Below are 25,108 nucleotides of genomic sequence, written 5' to 3'. Positions count from 1 at the left end.
GTAGAAAGGTTCCAATTAGTCCTCAGACCTATATAGTACATCCATTCCTGCTAAAAAAATACTTAACTGCTAGGAATGAGTTAACTTTTTTTATCCAGAAAAAATGCCATTTCATCCAGCTTTATCACAAAAAATCATGACAATAACATGCATCCTTTATAAACCACCGAGGATAACATCCTTCAAATACTACTAATAACAATATCCTATTATCCTTTACGCTAAAAATAATATAACTATCCTTCATAAATAATGAAGATAACGAGTATGTCCTTCACACACACTAAAAATAATGAGCGCGTCCTTCACACACTGATGATAGCGAGCATGCCCTTCAAACACACGAAAAATAACGAGCATGTCCTTCACACACACAAGATATATATTTAGTGACCCTACTATAAATTTTTAAAGGGGTTGACCGGTAAGCCAGCGGAAGGCCTCGGTCAGATGACAAAATCTCCAGTGGCGGGTCATAATATTACCGAACCCCGCGTCAGGAAACACTTGTCTCTTTCCTGATGAATCTTACCTAACCAAACCTGTCCTGTTTTCTGACAAATCTTACTTTAACCTAACCTGTCCTGTCTCCTGATGAATCTTACCTAACCTAACTTCACATTGCAGATAATGAACATGTCCTTCACACACTGAAGATAAGCACAGTAGGGATAACACACATCTTTCACACACTGATGATGATTTTATTCGGATTATGAACCCGGAGGGTAAAGTAACTTCGAGAAACACAACAAAGTAAATCCGACTGGAGTCCCTTGACCGTCTTTCCCAGAATACGACACACAACAGCTAACACCCTTCTATTTAGTGGTAGGTGAATAGGCTCGGCAAGTGTAAGGAAATATGTTGAGTGCAGTTTAAACCTATGCTGGGATCGAACCCAAATCCTTCAGATATGAAATGAAGACTCTACCATGTGAGCCACGAGCCCCTTCATACACTTGGGAATAACATGCATGTTCTTCACAGTGAAGATAACATTCTTCACACAGAGTATAGCACATATATTCTTCACACACAGAATTACACATATGAATACATCCATCACACAGGGCAACAAATCCTTCACATACAATGAGGATAACACATCCTCCATATCAAGGCAACATATCCTTCACACACAGGATAACATACACGTTCTTATATATCACCACTACGAACAAAGTTAATACTTACAGCCAAAAGCCCCTCAGAGAGAGATATGGGGAAGGTATGGTCCCCATGTCTCCGGTACAACCACCCATGCTTACGCGTCCACCATGCTATAAGGAAACTGTTGCTGTGATCATAAAGCCGCCGTGGCAAAGCCAACCAGAGAGGATCAAACAGAGGGGGGAAATGGGGGAGACTGGAAAATTCACTAGTGCACCCCTAGCCAAGGCTGACCACGGGGACTAACTAACCCCGCCAGTGCTGATTCCACTCTAGGCACCCAGACATCTAGCCACTGCCCGCCATCACGCTAACACGCCTTCATATAGCTGCCATATACCACTCAGCCTCACACACCTGTGTACTAGCAACCGATCTACCTAGTTTCTAAAGTCCCAAAATTAATTTTAAGCACGCTTAGCGATTAACATTCAGGTATGTCGTTAAATCCCCCCATGAATAAGTTGTAGTCGATGGTGTAAAAGTTGTTAAAAAAGATATAGTGGGCACCCTTGGGTAGGGAAGGAGGATGGGCTCCTTGGCGACAGTGTGGGTCAGTCGGGAGTAGCGAAGGGCAGAGGAGGCTACGTCGCTCCTTCTCTTGACATGGCCACACACCAGCGATAACTTGAGGGTACATTATCCAACATGGACACAACTGCGCCCTCGCCACTCAAATTCATCTCTGTTTTGATATTAATATTATTTGGTGAAACGTCTCTAGCGAAGGTAAGACAATACGCATATTGTATCTTAAAACATTTTTTTTTTTAGAAAATGATGTGTTAAAATTGCCCATAGAATACAATTTTTTTCCAGTGAATCATTTGCTTATTTACTTTCCCTCAGCTATCTAAGTTTGTTGAAGTTCGGTGTTTTCTGTAATTTAAAAATAGGCGAAACTACTCAAATTTTGGTGTCCCCCCCAAAAAAAATGACGAAATTCAAAATATTAATTAATCAAAGCAAAGTTTCAATTTCTAGTAAAGAAATCAAACCTAACCAAAATAACCATGGTAAACTAAACAAATACTAAACGCTGGACTTGCAATATGTATACCGAGTAGTTTGCTTGGAAGTTCGTGACAAGGAGGGTTCTGCAAAAGTTTTGAGTGGGCGGTGGAGTCTCCCCCAGAGGGAGGGCCCTCCCTCGGTCAGGTTGGCAGCCTTGAGACCTTCATAGAAGATGGCGTCCTTTCCCCCTGAAAAGTTGGCAACCGAATGGGCGGTTTAACATGCCGCGTTTACATTTTTCATGGGCGAACACGTAAACAAAGCGTTGCTAATCTCAATCATTGAGTGTGAGCATTTTTGAGGCACTGAAAAACATAGGAATTTTTTTTAATATCTTGCCCACATATCAATGTATTTTTGACTTCAACCATATATCGTGTGTCAGCTTCGTATCTATATATTTTCTTGTTTTGTAAATAACCTTTAACGCAAACTTTGTCACTCAGTTGTAGAACCTGAGGGTATTAGTATTGGCCATTGACAGTCATCCTTTGAGTGAGTTTAATGATAAGACAATATTAGGCAGCATCACACATCCTGTGAGTTAACATACCACCATCAAGGCAGTGGTTCGTACGTCGGTTTGTATGCGGCCAGCAGTAACAGCCTGGATGATCAGGCCCTCATCCGCAGCGAGGCCTGGTCATGAACCGAGCCGCGGGGGCGTTAGCCCCCGGAACACCCTCCAGGTATACTCCTCCAGGTATTCCACGGCCCGGTCACAGACCGGGCCGCGGGGGCGTTGACCCCCGGAACTCTCTCCAGGTAAACTGCCACTAAGACAGTATTAGGCAGCATCGCTCATCCTGTGAGTTAACATACCTCCATAAAGGCAGTATTGGGCAGTGCCACTTATCCTGTGAGTGAACATACCGTCATAAAAATAGTATTATGCAGTACTGTACTCATCCTGCGAGTGAACATACTACCATAAAGAGTATTATGCAGTACTCTACTCATCCTGTGAATGAACATATTGCCATAAAGACAGTATTATGCATTACCACTCATCCTGTTAGTGAACATACTACCATATAGTATTGGACAGTATCACTCATCCTGTGAGTGACCAATAAAGAAGCACTGGTCAGAGCCGTTCACAATAATTATATACATACATACATACTGCCGTATCTGCGCGCCTATAATCAAGCCAGTGATAGTGTGAATGATGGTGGTGAAAGTGTTTGATTCTTTTTCGGATCACCCTGCCTCGATGGGAAACGACCAGAGTAGTTTGGTCATTTAGAGAGGAAGGAGCCCAACAGGATGACTTGGAGAGTGTATAAATCTGTACTGGAGGGAAGGAGGGGTAGGGGTCGTCCTAGGAAAGAATGGAGGCGGTAAAAGAGGCTTTTGTGTGGAAGCCCCTCAAGGGAGGTTCCTTGACGTTGGTGAGGGGCTCTTGATCTAGGGAATTGGATCTGTGCTCCAGTTCCCTGAATTGAGCCTGAATACCTTCCATCCCTCCCCCCCCCCACATGCGTTGTATAATCCTAAGGGTTTAGCGCTCCCACATTATTATAATATTATAATTTGTGTGGAAGGCGCTTGGACATACAGCAGGCATGTATGAGCATGTTAGATAGGAGTGGTTTTTGGAACTTCACGAGCTGTTGGAGTGTGAGCAGAGTAATATTTTGTGAAAGGATTCAGAGAAACCGGTTAGCCGGACTTCAGTCCTGGAGGTGGGCACAATGCATGCACTTTAAAGGAGGGGTTTGGGATATTTGCTGTTTAGAGTGACACTAAGCTGTCGTACTTGCACGCCTCTGCAAAGACAGTGATAGTGCGAATCATGGTAATTATATATATATATATATATATATATATATATATATATATATATATATATATATATATATATATATATATATATATATATATATATATATATATATATACAAGACAAGCCACGGGAGTGGAAATCTTTAGCTCAAGTACTTTCACACTTCTCAGTGTGTCATCAGGAGCTATGCAATGTTACAAGGGAGCAACTAAAGCAGGGGGACTTTTCTCAGAGTAGCGTAGTGCTGGTGTGTCACCGGCCGCATTATTATTATAATCAAGGGGAAGCGCTAAACCCGCAGGATTATACAGCGCCTGGGGGGGGGATGTGGAAGGCATTCAGGCTTAATTCGGGGAAATGTAGCACAGATCCAATTCCCTAAATCAAGAGCCCCTCACCAACATCAAGGAACCTTCCTTGAGGGGTCACCGGCCGCAGCTTCTCAGAATGTGCCGAATGGTCCGTGCCAACCCCACACCACTATATATATATATATATATATATATATATATATATATATATATATATATATATATATATATATATATATATATATATATGCAAACACTGATCTCTGGCTGAAGGACACTCGAACCTACGAACCTTGGAACAAGGTACACAGTGCTTTACCATCCTAGCTACACTGGTCCAATACCTTGGCGCCTGGCTCACACTAGACGTTGATCCAAGGCAGCCAGCTTTCCAGCAGGAGGCGTACAGCTTTTCATCTCCCCTGCATGCATCAGCCTACTAGAGATTTTAACAATGCTAGGAATTCGCAAAAACAGGCGAAATATTCACAAACACTGATCTCTGGATGAAGGAGACTCGAACCTACGAACCTTGGAACAAGGTACGCAGTGCTTTACCAACCTAGCTTCACTGGTCCAATACCAGTATATATATGCATAATGTAAAATTTACAGGCACGAACGTAGTGGGTGGTGGCGTTCAGGCAGACATTTGAGCCGTCTCCAGACTCGCCCACTCAGGCTAGGTGTGAGTTCACCCCTAGGTACACACAAATAACCCGCACATAAAAGAGAGAAGCTTACGACGACGTTTCGGTCCGACTTGTAAATGGTCCAAGTCGGACCGAAACGTCGTCGTAAGCTTCTCTTTTATGTGCGGGTTATTTGTGTATCGTTCCAGTCACGGTATTGTGCCTTTTTTTTGTTATTTATTGACCCCTAGGTGTTACTTGATTATTTCAATAGGCTACCCTGAACAGGTATTAATTGGCATTCCCGAAGTATATTTCTGCCTTCTTCCCCATGTTACATACATATAATTAAAAAAAAAAAACTTGTACTTTTCCAAAAAAATGTTCAAATTTTTCCTTATTTATAATACTTTTTTAGTGTATTTTTTTTATAATTTTTATTTGTTGTCTATTTCCTTTTTAAATTAAGGTGGGTATACGTGCCTCCTACCCAAGTTGCCATATAGTAATTTGCTGTTTGGTGACCTCACCCAACTTCTGGACTTCGTCTGCTGCGAAACTGCGTTTACTATGAGGTCCCCATACATCCTTATTTTTCAACCAGAATGGATAATTTCTGTATTTTAAAACGTTAAGCAAAGTAATCCTGCTATCGTTGTAGTTCGATATCCAGAGTGAGGTCACCAGACAAATTACAACTTAGTAGGGTGCTGATGGTGAGATGTGGTTGTATCGAAGATGCAGCCCTGAGATAGGATAGATAGGGGCACCAGAGAACATGTTGGTTTTTAACACGGTTTAATTTGTTGTCTGATAGCTGTAAATTCAAAGCCCAGCTCTGTCTTTGTAAAGACATCGCCTGAAGAGGATCTCGAGCTAGACCGAGAGTATTCGAATTATTTTCATACTGTTGAGTGGGTTAGTCTTATAGAGAAATTTGGCCAGTTCACTCGTGAAGACAGCCAGTAGTAGTTCAGTCACTAAATAAACAGAGAAGACTCGGCATATGGCTCAGTCAATAAGTAAACACAAAGTAGACTCAATGTTGATTCATTTTTTCAGGATAGACTGTGAACCGACCCATGTACTGAGAGCTAGAAGCACCATTAGTGTCAAATTATTTTGTGCAGGAGGCCTGGTCTGGGACCGGGCCACGAGGGCGTTGACCCTTGGAACATTATCCAGGTAGAAACCAGGTAGTGCGAGAGAGGTAGCAGATAAGGGAAAATGGGCAGACACTATTATCTCCACTTCACAGGGAAAGAGGAAAATGGTACAAAATACCGAATCGATGGGAAAAAGACACATGCAGCATAATGCGATCGTTTATTGACACGTTTCGCCCAAACAGTGGGCTTTATCGTCACAGAGGATATGCGTATATATAGAGAGCGTAGTGACTTGAAGAGTCAGATGAGTAATGTCGAAGTTGATTTCTTGGGTAGACTAATGACAGAGTGGACATATACAGTGTTTGATTTTTTTTTTTTTGAAACACCTAAAGCAAACTGCTTTGAAATTGGGTCTATCTTTTTGAAACACCCTGTATATAGCTGAGAAACTTACCCAGCATGAGCCAGTAGGCCTGTTGCAGTCTTCCTCCATACTATGACCTGTCGTTGTGTTAGATAACGGTAAAGAAGTTTTCTGGCAAGAGGTTTAGCGGTGTTATATAGCTGTTGTTCTGGTTAAAATTGTAGGATATGCAGATGAGTGATGATTCCAGAATCCTGCGTCTGTGAACTTACGTCTTCTTTCTTGGCGATGAGTCGTGCGACTTTGTAATAAATTAAATTATTTACATTGAGTCGTTCTCCGATGTTACCGGGAACGGCTCAAGATAATCAGACAGGCTAGCAACTAAATCAAGCCTGGTCGCTGGACTGATCGATCAGACCGTTAGTGCCCGCAGTCCAATGTATGCACCACAACCCGGTTGATCAGGAACTGTTATGAGGAATCTGTCGAGTTCCTTCTTGAAGATAGCTAGGAATTTGATGGTCATCCCCCATATTTATGAAGGGAGGGCTTTAAAGAGACGAGGTCCCTTAAAGGGGGAGGGGGTCATTATTATATAGCAATATTCCAGCCTAGAAAGAACAAGTGACCTGAAGAGTATCATCATTCTTGGCATCTCGCTCCTCATGAAATCTACGGATATGACAATCAGCTTTTCGGTCATTTGATTGACCAAACTTTTACAAAAAATATATTACAGTGTGATGAAAAACAAAGTTGTGTTTTCATCACACACACACGGGGCCAGGAAGTATATATATATATATATATATATATATATATATATATATATATATAGATATGTATATATATAGATATATATATATATATAGATATAGATATAGATATAGACAGCAACCGCCCAGGGAGGTACTACCGTCCTGCCAAGTGAATGTAAAACTGAAGCCTGTAACTGTTTTACACGATGGTAGGATTGCTGGTGTCTTTTTTTTTTTCTGTCTCATACACATGCAAGATTTCAGGTATGTCTTGCTACTTCTACTTACACTTAGGTCACACTACACATACATGTACAAGCATATATATACACACCCCTTTGGGTTTTCTTCTATTTTCTTTCTAGTTCTTGTTCTTGTTTATTTCCTCTTACCTCCATGGGGAAGTGGAACAGAATTCTTCCTCCGTAAGCCATGCGTGTTGTAAGAGGCGACTAAAATGCCGGGAGCAAGGGGCTAGCAACCTCTTCTCCTGTATATATTACTAAATGCAAAAGGAGAAACTTTCGTTTTTCCTTTTGGGCCACCCCGCCTCGGTGGGATACTGCCGATGTGTTGAAAGAAGAAGATATTACAGTGTGATGAAAAACAATGTTGTGTTTTCATCACACACACACGGGGCCAGGAAGTATATATATATATATATATATATATATATATATATATATATATATATATATATATATATATTATAGGTAGTAGGTTGGTAGACAGCAACCGCCCAGGGAGGTACTACCGTCCTGCCAAGTGAGTGTAAAACGAAAGCCTGTAATTGTTTTACATGATGGTAGGATTGCTGGTGTCCTTTTTTCTGTCTCATGAACATGCAAGATTTCAGGTACGTCTTGCTACTTCTACTTACACTTAGGTCACACTACACATACATGTACAAGCACATATATACACACCCCTCTGGGTTTTCTTCTATTTTCTTTCTAGTTCTTATTCTTGTTTATTTCCTCTTATCTCCATGGGGAAGTGGAACAGAATTCTTCCTCCGTAAGCCATGCGTGTTGTAAGAGGCAACTAAAATGCCGGGAGCAAGGGGCTAGTAACCTCTTCTCCTGTATATATTACTAAATGTAAAAGGAGAAACTTTCGTTTTTCCTTTTGGGCCACCCCGCCTCGGTGGGATACGGCCGGTGTGTTGAAAGAAAGAAAGAAGAATATATATATATATATATATATAGGTAGTAGGTTGGTAGACAGCAACCGCCCAGGGAGGTACTACCGTCCTGCCAAGTGAATGTAAAACTGAAGCCTGTAACTGTTTTACACGATGGTAGGATTGCTGGTGTCTTTTTTTTTCTGTCTCATACACATGCAAGATTTCAGGTATGTCTTGCTACTTCTACTTACACTTAGGTCACACTACACATACATGTACAAGCATATATATACACACCCCTTTGGGTTTTCTTCTATTTTCTTTCTAGTTCTTGTTCTTGTTTATTTCCTCTTACCTCCATGGGGAAGTGGAACAGAATTCTTCCTCCGTAAGCCATGCGTGTTGTAAGAGGCGACTAAAATGCCGGGAGCAAGGGGCTAGCAACCTCTTCTCCTGTATATATTACTAAATGCAAAAGGAGAAACTTTCGTTTTTCCTTTTGGGCCACCCCGCCTCGGTGGGATACGGCGGATGTGTTGAGATATATATATATATATATATATATATATATATATATATATATATATATATATATATATATATATATATATATATATATATATATATACATATATATATTGTAACCATGAAACGAGTGGTATTGATCAATAACAACACTGCACTAGCCAAGGAGTCGAGCCCATGCTATTTTGGCCCGCCTCACGGTGAGAGAAAACGCATGACGCTTTAGACCACTAGATCACACAATCCTAGTGGTCTAAAGCGTCATGCGTTTTCTCTCATGAGGTGGGCCAAAATAGCCTGGGTTCGACTCCTTGGCTAGTGCAGTGTTGTTACAGACGTGTGTGTGTGTGTGTGTGTGTGTGTGTGTGTGTGTGTGTGTGTGTGTGTGTGTGTGTGTGTGTGTGTGTGTGTGTGTGTGTGTGTGTGTGTGTATATTATGCAGAAAATTCGGAGTGTGGAAATTAGGAGAAGGTGTGGAATTAATAAAAGTATTAGTCAGAGGGCAGAAGAGGGGTTGTTGAGGTGGTTTGGTCATTTAGAGAGAATGGATCAAAGTAGAATGACATGGAAAGCATATAAATCTATAGGGGAAGGAAGGCGGGGTAGGGGTCGTCCTCGAAAGGGTTGGAGAGAGGGGGTAAAGGAGGTTTTGTGGGTAAGGGGCTTGGACTTTCAGCAAGCGTGCATGAGCGTGTTAGATAGGAGTGAATGGAGACGAATGGTACTTGGGACCTGACGATCTGTTGGAGTGTGAGCAGGGTAATATTTAGTGAAGGGATTCAGGGAAACCGGTTATTTTCATATAGTCGGACTTGAGTCCTGGAAATGGGAAGTACAATGCCTGCACTTTAAAGGAGGGGTTTGGGATATTGGCAGTTTGGAGGGATATGTTGTGTATCTTTATATGTGTATGCTTCTAGACTGTTGTATTCTGAGCACCTCTGCAAAAACAGTGATAATGTGCGAGTGTGGTGAAAGTGTTGAATGATGATGAAAGTATTTTCTTTTTGGGGATTTTCTTTCTTTTTTGGGTCACCCTGCCTCGGTGGGAGACGGCCGACTTGTTGAAAAAAAAAAAAAAAAAAAAAAAAATATATATATATATATATATATATATATATATATATATATATATATTGTAACCATGAAACGAGTGGTATTGATCAATAACAACACTGCACTAGCCAAGGAGTCGAGCCCATGCTATTTTGGCCCGCCTCATGGTGAGAGAAAAAGCATGACGCTTTAGACCACTAGATCACACAATCCTAGTGGTCTAAAGCGTCATGCGTTTTCTCTCATGAGGTGGGCCAAAATAGCCTGGGTTCGACTCCTTGGCTAGTGCAGTGTTGTTACAGACGTGTGTGTGTGTGTGTGTGTGTGTGTGTGTGTGTGTGTGTGTGTGTGTGTGTGTGTGTGTGTGTGTGTGTGTGTGTGTGTGTGTGTGTGTGTGTATGTGTATGTGTATGTGTATGTGTGTGTGTGTGTGTGTGTGTGTGTGTGTGTGTGTGTGTGTGTGTGTGTCTGTGTGTCTGTCTGTCTGTCTGTCTGTCTGTCTATCTGTGCGTGTGTGGTATGTTTCAGTATATACACACTGAGTTTAAATCCTATTTCAGGGATTCATGTACAGGTGAATTGCAGCCTTAATTAAGTCGGGCAGTCGGTAAGTCTGAAATTCTGCCTTAATCACCCTTGTGCAGTCGATAGGCCTAAATCTAACAAACTCACACAATGCACAAGAACACAAAAAATGAAGAAACACTGCAGTAAGCCTCTTGGTCCATGCTAGACAATTCAGCTCACTCCCACTCATGAACCCGTCCAGTCTATATTTAAAAGCTACTCAAGTTCGTGCCCCCATGACGCTACCTGGGAGTTTGTTCGGCTCATCTACAACTCCTGCCGAACCAGTATTTCCCAATATCCTTTCTAAATTTAAATTTGTCCAACTCGAATCCACTGCTGTGAATCCTGTAACGGTTAGATATTTTCAACATGTTATTTATATACTCTTACATGCAAGATTTCAGGTATGTCTTGCTATTTCTGCTTACACTTAGGTCACACTACACATGCATGTACAAACATATATACACACCCCTCGGGGGCTTCTTCTATTTTTTTACTAGTTCTTGTTCTTGTTTATTTCTTCTTATCTCCATGGGAAAGTGGAACAGAAGTCTTCCTCTGTAAGTCATGCGTGTCGTAGGAGGCAACTAAAATGCCGGGAGCAAGGAGCTAGTAACCCCTTCACCTGTATACATTACTAAATTTAAAAAGAAACTTTCGTTTTTCTTTTTAGGTCACCCTGCCTCAGTGGGATATGGCCGGTTTGTTAAAAAAATTGTATACTCTTTATTCTTGTTTTGAATTTGTACATTTCAATCATATCTAATTCTCCGCCTTTCCAGACTGCAGATTCAGTGTCTATAGTCAAACTTCGTTGGAAAGCTTTCTGATACATGGGATCAACTCCATCAACCTTCTCTATATTTGTCAACGTATTTATGTCCATTCTGTAATATGAAGACCAGAACTGAGCAGCAAAATCTAAATGAAGCCTAACAAGCTGAAGTATAAACCTTAGGACTTTTTATACTTCTTGATTAGAATTCTAGCCATGAATTCTATTAGCTTTATTGCGAACACTTATGCACTGTTGCCGTGGATTTAAATTTTTGCTAACCTGAACTCCAATTTGTTTTTTTCTTTGAACTTGGAATAAGTTCTACATTATTTATAGGTACTAGATAATGTTTATATATATATATATATATATATATATATATATATATATATATATATATATATATATATATATATATATATATATATATATATATATATATATAACAATTGTAAACTTCCAAGTGCTTGGAAGTTCACTGTTTTTCACAGTGGTCGTTCTGCATATTGTGATATCACATGTTTACTGTGATTTTATTGCACTGCACTCTCTCTCTCTCTCTCTCTCTCTCTCTCTCTCTCTCTCACGCACACAGAGTGGAGGTAGGTTCCTTAGCAGAAAGGAATATCAGTGTATGAAATATGACAAATAAAACATACTCTATAAAAAAAAAGAGTGAAGAGGATGCACCTGCTAGTTCTTACTTATCAACAGCGTGTGTGGGTGCTCCCTGCAGCTCCTGCTGAAGCTGTGAGGGACTGAGGGCACCCAGGTGGCGTGGGTGTCATGAAACACACCAACTGGCGTAGGTGCCACAAAACACACCAGCTGGCGTGGGTGCCACCAAACACCAGCTGGCGTCGGTGGCACTAAATACACCAGCTGGCGTCGGTGTCACCAATCACCAACTGGCGTGGGTGCCACTAAACACACCAGCTGACGTGGGTGCCACCAAACACACCAGCTGGCGTGGGTGCCACCAAACACCAGCTGGCGTCGGTGGCACTAAATACACCAGCTGGCATCGGTGTCACCAAGCAAACCAACTGGCGTGGGTGCCACTAAACACACCAGTTGGCGTGGGTGCCACTAAACATACCAGCTACCATGGTTAACACTAAACATACCAGCTACTATGGTTAACACCAAACATACCAGCTACCATGGTTAACACCAAACATACCAGCTACCATGGTTAACACCAAACATACCAGCTACCATGGTTAACACCAAACATACCAGCTACCATGGTTAACACCAGACATACCAGCTACCATGGTTAACACCAAACATACCAGCTACCATGGTTAACACCAAACATACCAGCTACCATGGTTAACACCAAACATACCAGCTACCATGGTTAACACCAGACATACCAGCTACCATGGTTAACACCAAACATACCAGCTACCATGGTTAACACCAAACATACCAGCTACCATGGTTAACATCAAACATACCAGCTACCATGGTTAACACCAGACATACCAGCTACCATGGTTAACACCAAACATACCAGCTACCATGGTTAACACCAAACATACCAGCTACCATGGTTAACACCAGACATACCAGCTACCATGGTTAACACCAGACATACCAGCTACTATGGTTAACACCAGACATACCAGCTACCATGGTTAACACCAAACATACCAGCTACCATGGTTAACACCAAACATACCAGCTACCATGGTTAACACCAAACATACCAGCTACTATGGTTAACACCAAACATACCAGCTACCATGGTTAACACCAAACATACCAACTACCATGGTTAACACCAAACATACCAGCTACCTTGGTTAACACCAAACATACCAGCTACCATGGTTAACACCAAACATACCAGCTACCATGGTTAACACCAAACACATGACAACTAGCGTTGTTAACACTAAACACATACCAGCTGGTGTGGTAAACACCAAACATACCAGCTGGCGTGGATTGCGTCCGGCTTCATGAACTTAAAACTTCCCACACCAATACTGTAAACACATATGGTGTTGGCATACCCGAGGAATTTAACTCTTACGCATGATGTGGAAAGAAATCAGGTGGATTCTCGTCATATGATGCACATTAAGTAAGTCGTACATTGAACGACTCATGTACTGCCATGAAACAAAATGCTATTTACAAATGTAATAGATGTTCACAGGCGTTCAAATTATTCTGGGGTGGAAAATGTATATGACTGCCATCATGGTAGAATTCACTAGCCTAGATTAGGTTTACTGTTGATAATCTTTTTTAGTAAAAGTGACCCCTATGTAGGTTCGTAAATATTATTATTTTATACACAAGATAACGCTAATGTAAGCTGCAATATAATATATATATATATATATATATATATATATATATATATATATATATATATATATATATATATATATATATATATATATATATATATATATATATATATATACAGTACAGTGTTACCACTTAGGTTAATAGATAAGGTTACTTTTGGATGTATTGGTACGGTTGAACATAATCAAATCCTTGACTAATTAGCGTCATTTTCAGCTAGCAGAAAATGTAATAGTTAACACAAGAAAGTAGTAAAAGCTATATTATTATTATAATCAAAAAGAAGCGCTAAGCCACAAGGGCTATACAGCAGTAAAAGCTATAACCACTTTAAACTTCAAAAATACTGAATACTGCTCAACAAATACTGAATACTGACCAAAAAATACTGAATACTGAGGACGGGACACCACGAGCACGCTCGCTCTGCCAGAATCGCTAATACTGTACTAAATTTGGTGTAAAATATTTTTATTATTGTAAAGTTCAACACATAACTTCCTAAATGTATTTTTTGGTATTTTGTAATTGTGCTGCTGATTGTAGGTATAACATGATGACCATGTTAATATGAATTTTTATTTACAGCGAAACTCACAAGTCAGAACACTTTCATCACAGGTCTACATTAATGTGTAAACCTGATGTATATACACTGAGTTTATTTTAAAGTGGCCTTTAGGAATATGTCTAGTTAATTTAGTTAAGATATCCTCATTTATTTTTTCTGTAAAACTAACGAGACTCCTATCAACCAGAGGGAAAATCCCGCCATTTTTAAGTGAATGTTGTTTGGTTAATTATAATAATAATTATAGTTGGTTAATAATAATAATAATTACAACAATAATAATTATAATAATAATTATTATCATTATAATAATAATAATAATTATAATAATTATTATTATTATTCAGGAAAATCTTCCGGTGAGTACATAGGGAGCGTGTCTGTCTTATGTTCAGCAGACGGAGGATCAAGCCTCCATTACGTCTTGCGCTGAATGACCCATGTGAGTTTAGCACTAAACGTGTATTATATACATGTATATATATTCCGATATTATGCTGCCAGTAGTATAAATTTGTACAAGGTTCTGAATGTATATATTTTTTTTGTTTTCTAAATATCCTCCGGAGAAGAATTATTAAGTTCATTAGGCTTATGACTTTTTTTTTTTGCACAGAAATATTCGAGTTCATGCACAACAACCAAGGATAAGATGAACATGAGCAATTACTTATATATACAAGGGGTTGTCTGGATGTTACAATCTTTTACAAAATACAACTTATTTAGCCGATGTTAGAGGTCACATAAACACATATGCAGTATAATGTGATCCTTTATTGACAACGTTTCACCCACACAGTGGGCTTTATCAAGTCACAAGTGACTTGAAAAAGCCCACTGTGTGGGTGAAACGTTGTCAATAAAGGATCACATTATACTGCATGTGTTTATGTTTCCACTGTGTCGGTATTTGATACCATTTATTTCCATGTTAGAGGTCCCCTGACTCTGAATGACCTACAGGTTTAGCGCTTTCCATGAATATAATTGATTATGTTTCTTTTAAAATCCTTTTTTTCTTGTAGAGGACAATACATCGCATTAAAACCCCTTCATGGGGGATCCTTGATGCTGTGTAGGGCTCTTGATACAAGAACTTGGAGCTGTTCTCTATAAGGAAACCTGGTTGTCTCCAGTTCCTCAGGCACTGTATGACCCATACGGTTTGAGTGCTTTCCCATGAATGTAATAATATTTTTTGTTTGCTGTTAGTATAACCAGACATATTTGCGGTACTGTACAAGGTGGCTACAATGTCGTGTTATGATCCACTTTATATATTTTTTTACCATGTCACCTAACAACACTGAAGACTGCAACAAGTAATACTTCATACAATTATATTATGTTATTACACATTTTACATCTTAAGATGCATTTTAATTGTTCAGTTAATCCGTTTTTGCTTCGTCATCCAGCTGTTTCTTCAGTACAACATATAAACGGTGGAAGATGAGAGGTGAGGTAATCAGTCCCTCAGCCTGGAGTTAGGTAATCAGTCCCTTAACCTGGAGTCAGGTAATCAGTCCCTCAGCCTGGTGTTAGGTAATCAGTCCCTTAACCCGGAGTCAGGTAATCAGTCCCTCAGCCTGGAGTTAGGTAATCAGTCCCTCAGCCTGGAGTCAAGTAATCAGTCCCTCAGCCTGGAGTTAGGTAATCAGTCCCTCAGCCTGGAGTTAGGTAATCAGTCCCTCAGCCTGGAGTTAGGTAATCAGTCCCTCAGCCTGGAGTTAGGTAATCAGTCCCTCAGCCTGGAGTCAGGCAATCAGTCCCTCAGCCTGGAGTTAGGTAATCAGTCCCTCAGCCTGGAGTTAGGTAATCAGTCCCTCAGCCTGGAGTCAGATAATCAGTCCCTCAGCCTGGAATCAGGTAATCAGTCCCTCAGCCTGGAGTTAGGTAATCAGTCCCTTAACCTGGAGTCAGGTAATCAGTCCCTCAGCCCGGAGTCAGGTAATCAGTCCCTCAGCCTGGAGTCAGGTAATCAGTCCCTCAGCCTGGAGTTAGGTAATCAGTCCCTCAGCCTGGAGTTAGGTAATCAGTCCCTCAGCCTGGAGTTAGGTAATCAGTCCCTCAGCCTGGAGTTAGGTAATCAGTCCCTCAGCCTGGAGTCAGGTAATCAGTCCCTCAGCCTGGAGTCAGGTAATCAGTCCCTCAGCCTGGAGTCAGGTAATCAGTCCCTCAGCCTGGAGTCAGGTAATCAGTCCCTCAGCCTGGAGTCAGGTAATCAGTCCCTCAGCCTGGAGTCAGGTAATCAGTCACTCAGCCTGGAGTCAGGTAATCAGTCCCTTAACCTGGAGTCAGGTAATCAGTCCCTCAGCCTGGAGTTAGGTAATCAGTCCCTCAGCCTGGAGTTAGGTAATTAGTCCCTCAGCCTGGAGTCAGGTAATCAGTCCCTCAGCCTGGAGTCAGGTAATCGGTCCCTCAGCCTGGAGTCAGGTAATCAGTCCCTCAGCCTGGAGTCAGGTAATCAGTCCCTCAGCCTGGAGTCAGGTAATCAGTCCCTCAGCCTGGAGTCAGGTAATCAGTCCCTCAGCCTGGAGTCAGGTAATCAGTCCCTCAGCCTGGAGTCAGGTAATCAGTCCCTCAGCCTGGAGTCAAGTAATCAGTCCCTCAGCCTGGAGTCAGGTAATCAGTCCCTCAGCCTGGAGTTAGGTAATCAGTCCCTCAGCCTGGAATCAGGTAATCAGTCCCTTAACCTGGAGTCAGGTAATCAGTCCCTCAGCCTGGAGTCAGGTAATCAGTCCCTCAGCCTGGAGTTAGGTAATCAGTCCCTCAGCCTGGAGTTAGGTAATCAGTCCCTCAGCCTGGAGTTAGGTAATCAGTCCCTCAGCCTGGAGTCAGGTAATCAGTCCCTCAGCCTGGAGTCAGGTAATCAGTCCCTCAGCCTGGAGTCAGGTAATCAGTCCCTCAGCCTGGAGTCAGGTAATCAGTCCCTCAGCCTGGAGTCTGGAAGGCGCTGTAAAGCAGGGCCCTCCTGTACTGCTATATCAGAGAACTAGACAAGGTTTCCATTTGATAACTTTAGAGCAGCTAATGATTAGCTTTAAAGAAAGTACCAGGTTGTAATTGGATGAATATATCATTGCTTAGCTAATCTTAAGTTAATTTTAAGCCTGCCCATAATGCTTTGCATACAAGGGGCTTTGGCATGTTGCACTTTAATAACTCTATTCCTTTGTACTTCCCTGTATCATGTTCAAATAAATAAATAAATAAATAAATGCATAGGTGCCAGCGTGCCACTGTCATATGTTGTACATAAATAGGACAGGTTTTCTGTGATAACTTGGGAATGCCTCTTACTTTCAGTACAGGTGTATCCTACTGAGAGGAAGGTTCAGGTTGTTATTGAAGTGTATAGGTGCTACTTTGCAAGGTTTAATTAAAATTGTGAAGTATTATTTGCCATTCAGTAACTTGAGACTGCAACTTCTGATCATCTTCAGACTTTAAAGTACTGGTGTACATTATTTTGTTCAAAGGAAGCTTTATATTGTTATTGGGCTGGGTAAGCTCTAATTTTCCAGTTTTATTAAACAAATTGTGGTGTTGGTTTCTGTGCAATAACTAGAGAATGTCTTTTCTGATTGTGATTAAAGTTTCAGATCACTGAACGGGTGGGGGTTTCAACCCATGCAAGTGAGTTCTAAAGTTTCAAATCTGGTGTATCCATCTTAGTGGAAGGTTTGGATTAATTTTAGACTGTGTAGGTGCATTTTTGCCAAAAATTATGTTTATTACTATTTTTCTTTATTTTATTACAGGTTTGTTTAAATTGCTATACTTGTATATGTGAGGGCCAGAAGGGCTTTCTTGGAGCCCCGGGTATCCCAGGCCTCCAGGGTTCAACTGGCTTCCCAGGAGATCAAGGATACGAGGGGCCATCAGGTAGGATAAATGTTCCAAGATTTTCCCATGTTTTAGTATGCAAGTGACAGCATTACAAAATAACTTAGCATTTAATTACCTGGCAAGTTTTAGCATTCTTTATAACTGTGATTTTTGCCATTCACTTAGTAATTTAGTAACCCTTATAGAGAATAAACTTGAATTGAATTGAATATATTTGTATCTATTTTGTGCTTTTTATCTTTTATACCCTCTTTCCTGTATGCATTTCTTTGAAAGGTAGGAAAGGGGGAAGAGGGAAGCAGAGTGGTAAAATTTATACAATATTCTTCTTTGGACATTTCAACTATAATACAGCTTCCTTTAAGTTTTGAAAGTGTATTTCAGGTGCAGTCAGGCAATTTATTATAGAAGTAAGCAACTACCACTTAATTAGCCTAAGAAATTCATGTTTACTGAAGTTGAGTCTCACCTCAGCAAGTACAGTGGTACCTCGAGTTACCAACTTAATTCGTTCCAGAAGGCTGTTCGAGTGCCGATACCGGATGAATTTGTTCCCATAAGGAATAATGTAAATTAGATTAGTCCATTTCAGACCTTCCAAAAATACACTTACATAATTGTTCGAGTTGGGAGCTGTTCAAAACTCGAGGTACCACTGTACATCCAAGTAGGAAGAGAGAACAAATGGAAGAAGTAAAATTAAAAAAGCTATTAATTTGGGTGTAAAAGTGTAATGTTAATAGTTACGAGTATAAAGATGCAATGTGCATAACTAATTTTATTGGGTCTATGTTTTCTCAGGATTGATAAGGCTCCAGCTCTGGGGGAAATGTAGTCCCATTTAAAGCTTACTTTGCATGTTGTCTCTTAATACCCATATTAATCAGTCTTTTTACCTTTTTAGATTAGTCTGCTATAATATATAATGTAAAATATGAAACTATATAAAAAATAAATTTTCATGCATAGTAATGTGTGTTTAGGAACAAATAATTTGAAAACTTAGCCACTAAAATCTTATAACAAATTTTGAAGTACAGTGGACCCCCGCTTAACGATCACCTCCAAATGCTGCCAATTATGTAAGTGTATTTATGTAAGTGCGTTTGTACGTGTATGTTTGGGGGTCTGAAATGGACTAATCTACTTCACAATATTCCTTATGGGAAAAAATTCGGTCAGTACTGGCACCTGAACATACTACTGGAATGAAAAAAGTTCGTTAACCGGGGGTCCACTGTACATGTAAAATAATAAATATTCCTGTGTATATAAATATTAAATATCCACAGGTCGTAGTGGACCTACTGGAGATTATGGCGAAAATGGTGCAGTAGGAGAGAAAGGCATTAGAGGAGACATGGGTATGCCAGGCTTTCAAGGGACTGCAGGTATTCCTGGTCTTCCTGGATTAGAGGGTCCTGCTGGGATTGATGGTCCACCAGGGTGCAATGGCACTGATGGTAAACCTGGTGTGACAGGAATTCCTGGACCTCCTGGTGTGATAGGCCCCCCAGGTAAGATGCTATACATAGTACGTATTTATTTCAAAGAGAGTTTGGAAAAAATGTCTTAAATTCTCATTAGTATCTATTACTGGCTAGATGTGTACATAATTCACAGTGCCAAAAATATTATGTTAATCATTATGGCATTCATAACTTAAAAGCAGCATTCTAATCCATAATTAACAAATAATCTTCATATTAATGATGGTATAAACTCTTCCAAAAACAGCATCTTCAGGTCTGTTGCCATTCTGGTTTGGCAAGAATAAAGACAGTTTGCTTCAACCAGTTTCAAGATGTTGTCAATACTGTCTTTTTTCTAATAAAGTAGTATTAATAAATATTGATGTAATGTGCATGAAAAGTAGTGATGGAACAATCAATAAATAAAAAATAATTAGCAGTGGCGATTGAAGCATTTTGGGACATTGAATTGGTTTATGTTAAAGTTTCTCCAAAAGTTAATTTGTAATGGGCTATCCTTGAAGGTGTAGATTTCTGAGAATTTAGTCTTTCAAGAGCCTTTTTTTTTTTTTTTTTTTTTTTTTTTAATAAGTTTACTGTCAGCTACTGTGTATCTTGATTTCATTAAATGAAGCCACAAACATTATGTACAGTACTGTATATAAATTTGACTTTCATTATTTTGTTTTTAAATTTGCTACATGAACAAATGCAGTTCTGTACTGTTAATATTCTTTGTACGTTGTATATAACTACAGTATGTACTGACAAAAGAAAAAGAGTTAAAAACCACTGTTATAATTCAGGCCCAGAGGGTGGTTATGGTCCTGTTGGAGACCCAGGTGAAGGTGGCACCAATTCAAGAGGTATCAAAGGAGATCAAGGAGAGCCAGGCCAGCTGGGACCCAGAGGTTATAGAGGTGTGCCAGGACCTCGAGGACCGAGGGGTGACTATGGACTACCTGGTTTAATAGTGAGGATATATTACTTTTGAATGTGATTGTGAAAACTGTTACAGCATGCTGTATGCAGATGAGTCAGTTATGAAGAGGCTAAAATTATGGTTTTGTAACAGCTCTTATAAACCATACCCCGGCCGGGATTGAACCCGCGGTCAGAGAGTCTCTGACCGCGGGTTCAATCCTGGCCGGGGTATGGTTTGTTTGCAATCGTGTCATTACGATTTCGTGAGTCAACAGCTCTTATAGCATTCATCTCCTCTGATATATAGTATTCTTGGATTTGTAGTTCATGATTCTTGTGAATCTTTACTACAAACCGAGGCCTGGCCATTGACCGGGCCATTGGGACATTATTTCAGCTGTGGCATGCCAGTCATGTATATAATGTGCATGGCTCATATTATCCATACACTGCTATCTCCTGTGGGTCTCCCAAACTGGCTTCAAATTGAACCTTTAATTACTGAAAAGTTCTAGTCACTAATGGATTGATTTTAAATATTAATAATGCTTTTTGGCTCAGATTACTTCCCAGTAAAAGTAGGTCTTAGACAGGGATATGTAATGTCATCATGGTTGTTTAATATATTTGTAGATGGGGTTGTAAAAGAAGCAAATGTTGGGGAGAGGGGTGGGATTAAATTATGGCAAATCAAATACATGTACAGTGGACCCTCTGCTAAAAGCTGCATTGGCTAACGCCAAATTCGGCTAATGGCTTGCTTTGGCATAAAAATATTGGCTTGGCTAATGCCGAATAACTCAGCTAAGGGCTTTTGTCCCGAATGTGTCCGTGCAGCCTGAGCGGGCCTGGCCACTCCATATTCCTTGTACAGCCAGTGTGCCATTGTTTACAAAGCCAGTGAGGACGATTCCGTGTGTACATGCAATATATTTTGTATTATTTCATTGTTTTTAGTGCTTGTAACTGCTAAATAAGCCACCATGGGCCCCAAGAAAGCTTCTAGTGCCAACCCTTTGGTAAAGGATGTGAGAAACATGATAGAATTCAAGAAAAAGTTCTTAGAAAAATATGAAAGTGGTGGTGGTAGAGGATGGTAGTGATGGTGGTAGAAGGTGGTGGTAGTTGTGATGATGGTAGAGGGTGGTAGTGATGGTGGTAAAGGGTGGTAGTGATGGTAGTAGTGGTTGTGATGGTGGTAGAGGGTGGTAATGGTTGTGATGGTGGTAGAGGGTGGTAGTGGTAGTGATGGTGGTAGAGGGTGGTAGTGATGATGGTAGAGGGTGGTAGTGATGGTAGTAGTGGTTGTGATGGTGGTAGTAGATGTGATGGTGGTGGGGGGTGGTCCAGTGACTCTCAAGCTGGTCATAGTGGCATTGAAAAACCAAGAAGGGAGGTAACCCCAGAAAAGGACTTGTTATATGAAGTCTTTATCCTCTCCCCTCCTCCCGTCTCATCACTCATCAACAAGTCCACAATAAAGGTAAATGTCATTTCAATATTGTTTATTCTGTATGTATCATTGTTTTCTGTGCAGTGAAATGTATATTTCATGTAAAAAGAATTTTGTTTAATATTTTCGGGTGTCTGGAACAGATTTAATTGGATTTCCATTATTTCTCATGGGGAAAATTAATTTGGCTAAAGGCTAAATCGGCTAAAGGCTAGCTCTTTGGAACAGATTAAAGGCATTAGCCGAGGGTCCACTGTGCAAAATGGGAGTTGACACAGTTACAAAAGTAACTGTGTTAATGATACATCCAGTGCTTATGGGAGATTCTAAAGAAAAGTTGCAAAGGTTAGTGGATGAGTTTGGGAGGGTGTGTAAGGGTAGAAAGTTGAAAGTGAACATAGATAAGAGTAAGGTGATGAGGGTATCAAACATTTTAGATAAAGAAAAATTGGATATCACATTCGAGAGAGGGAGTATGGAAGAAGTGAATGTTTTCAAATATTTGGGAGTTGACTTGTCAGCAGATGGGTTTATGAAGAATAGGTTAACCATAGAATTGATGAAGGAAAAAGGGTGAGTGGTGCATTGAGGTATCTGTGGAGACAAAAAACATTATCCATGGAGGCAAAGAAAGAAGTGTACGAAAGTATAGTGGTACCAACACTCTTATATGGGCGTGAAGCTTGGGTTGCAAATGCTGCAGTGAGGCAGCGGCTGGAGGCAGTGGAGCTGTCCTGTCTAAGGGCAATGTGTGGTGTAAATATTATGCAGAGAATTCAGAGTGTGGAAATTAAGAGGAGGTGTGGAGTTGCTAAAAGTATTAGTCAGAGGGCTGAAGAGAGGGTGTTGAGGTGGTTTGGTCGTTTAGAGAGAATGGATCAAAGTAGAAAGACTTGGAGAGCGTATAAATCTGTAGAGGAAGGAAGGCAGGGTAGGGGTTGGCCTAGGAAAGATTGGAGGGAGGGGATAAAGGAGGTTTTGTGGGCGGGGGGCCTGGAATTCCAGCAAGCATGAGTGAGCGTGTCAAATAGGAGCAAGTGGAGACAAATGGTTTTTATGAGTTGATATGCTGTTGGAGTGTGAACAAAGTAACATCTATAAAGGAATTTTTCGGAAACCAGCAAGCCAGACTTGAGTCCTGGAGGTGGGAAGTACAGTGCCTTCACTCTGAAGGAGGGATATTGATGTTGCAGTTTTTTAACCGTAGTGTACTAGTGCCTCTGGCAACACAGTGATGAAGTGAATGATGATGGAAGTGTTTCTTCTATTTCTGGTCACCCTGCCTTGGTGGGAAATGGCTGATGTGTTAATAAAAAAAAAGTCTGTAAGGACATTTCTTAGATGAGTGTTCTCAACCCTTTTTTTTTTTTTTTTTTTTACAATGTTCAGTTTACAACATTCCTAACATCATAAGCCATAGCTTAAAGTTTTCACCTGAGAAAAGGTGGTTAAAACTTATCAAAACGTCCCAGCATACACTACAAACAAATTCTGATTGGTTAGGAAAGTCTGCAAGGCAATGACAACTGGCTAACAAGTTTTTATTCCATGGTTTGCATTGAATTAACATTTATTAAGAGTTTAAATGCAACAAGCAAGTAATAACATTCACAGGAAAAATTGAAATGTAAATTATTATTTAAGAAATTATCTTAGTAAGCTAAATTATTAAATACTCTTCTGATTATTGTTATTTTTGGGGTCAAATTAGCTACTTGGAATTTGGGCAAACAAGTTGGTAACACTGTCTTCCCAGCACCAGTGTAGCTTGTTCAGTCATTGACACATCCAGTACAGTATAGGCAGGGCTTTTACTTCTAAGGTAATTAATTATCTTTACTTACATTACTGGGGGTTCAATTTTTTTTTTTACTTTTAGAAAATGCAGTGTGTACTATATATTTGTTTATATTGTGGTATACATAGAGAACACATTTGCATCATTAGGAACTCTAGATCTAGACTCATGTTTGGGCATATAATTACAGTGGAACCTCGGTACTTGAACAGCTCCCTACTCGAACAAAGCTCGGCACTCGACGAAACAAACGCGACCTGCCAGAACTTTGCTGTAAATTGTTTCATGTTTCTTTGTATTTTTTGGTGTTTTTTATATTATATTTTTATATTATATTTTTTATATTTATATTATTGTGGGCAAGGGGCTTGGACTTCCAGCAAGCGTGCGTGAGCGTGTTAGATAGGAGTGAATGGAGACGAATGGTACTTGGGACCTGACAATCTGTTGGAGTGTGAGCAGGGTAATATTTAGTGAAGGGATTCAGGGAAACCGGTTATTTTCATATAGTCGGACTTGAGTCCTGGAAATGGGAAGTACAATGCCTGCACTTAAGAACATAAGAACATAAGAACGAAGGAACACTGCAGAAGGCCTACTGGCCCATGCGAGGCAGGTCCAAGTCTCCTACCGGCTTAAGCCAATGCACCCAACCTAGTCAGGTCAGGTCACATTGACTTAAGGGAGGAACACGGCAACCGACCTGGTAGCACAAGCTATCAGGTCTAACTCACACCCACCCACATCTACTCATGTATTTATCCAACCTATTTTTAAAGCTACACAACGTTCTGGCCTCTATAACTGTACTCGGGAGTTTGTTCCACTCATCCACAACTCTATTACCAAACCAGTACTTTCCTATATCCCTCCTGAATCTGAATTTTTCCAACTTAAAACCATTGCTGCGAGTCCTGTCTAGGCTAGATATTTTCAGCACACTATTTACATCCCCTTTATTTATTCCTGTCTTCCATTTATACACCTCAATCATATCCCCCCTAATTCTACGTCTTTCTAGAGAGTGCAGTTTCAGGGCCCTTAGTCTATCCTCATAGGGAAGGTTTCTGATACATGGGATCATCTTTGTCATCCTCCTTTGTACATTTTCCAGAGAATTTATATCCATTCTGTAATACGGTGACCAAAACTGTGCAGCATAATCTAAATGAGGCCTAACCAAGGATGTATAGAGTTGAAGAACAACCTGAGGACTCCTATTATTTATGCTTCTTGATATGAAGCCAAGGATTCTATTAGCTTTATTGCGAACACTTATGCACTGTTGTCTTGGTTTCAGATTACTGCTAACCAGAACTCCTAAATCTTTTTCGCAATCCGTAATATTAAGATCTACATTATTTAGTTTATATGTGGCATGGTTATTGTCCTGTCCAACATTTAGAACTTTGCATTTGTCTATATTAAACTGCATCTACCACTTCTCCGACCACTGCATCAGTCTATTCAAATCTTCCTGGAGTGCTCGAATG

At 40.3% G+C, this 25,108-nt stretch overlaps 2 protein-coding genes across 2 annotated transcripts in view; one reads left to right on the top strand and one right to left on the bottom strand.

Moving 5' to 3' along the window:
* LOC128703599 (collagen alpha-2(IV) chain-like) overlaps positions 1-1,467 on the bottom strand; it is a gene marked incomplete at its 3' end in the record, with an annotated part of 449,538 nt that extends 448,071 nt beyond the window's left edge. Inside the window, 1 exon segment of the mRNA XM_070101286.1 lies at positions 1,198-1,467. Coding sequence (XP_069957387.1) covers positions 1,198-1,265 — 68 coding nt within the window.
* Positions 1,468-1,714: 247 nt separating this feature from the next.
* Positions 1,715-25,108, top strand: part of LOC128703688 (collagen alpha-2(IV) chain) — a 208,302-nt gene continuing 184,908 nt past the window's right edge. Inside the window, exons 1-4 of the mRNA XM_070101287.1 lie at positions 1,715-1,902; positions 17,881-18,004; positions 19,261-19,485; positions 20,247-20,413. Coding sequence (XP_069957388.1) covers positions 1,822-1,902; positions 17,881-18,004; positions 19,261-19,485; positions 20,247-20,413 — 597 coding nt within the window. The 5' untranslated portion in view covers positions 1,715-1,821. The remainder of the gene's footprint in view (positions 1,903-17,880; positions 18,005-19,260; positions 19,486-20,246; positions 20,414-25,108) is intronic.

This window comes from Cherax quadricarinatus, chromosome 76, assembly GCF_038502225.1.
Source record: "Cherax quadricarinatus isolate ZL_2023a chromosome 76, ASM3850222v1, whole genome shotgun sequence".
In the NCBI taxonomy this organism is placed as follows: domain Eukaryota; kingdom Metazoa; phylum Arthropoda; class Malacostraca; order Decapoda; family Parastacidae; genus Cherax; species Cherax quadricarinatus.
Note: the sequence above shows the minus strand (reverse complement) of the source record. Positions and strands in the feature narration are given on the sequence as shown.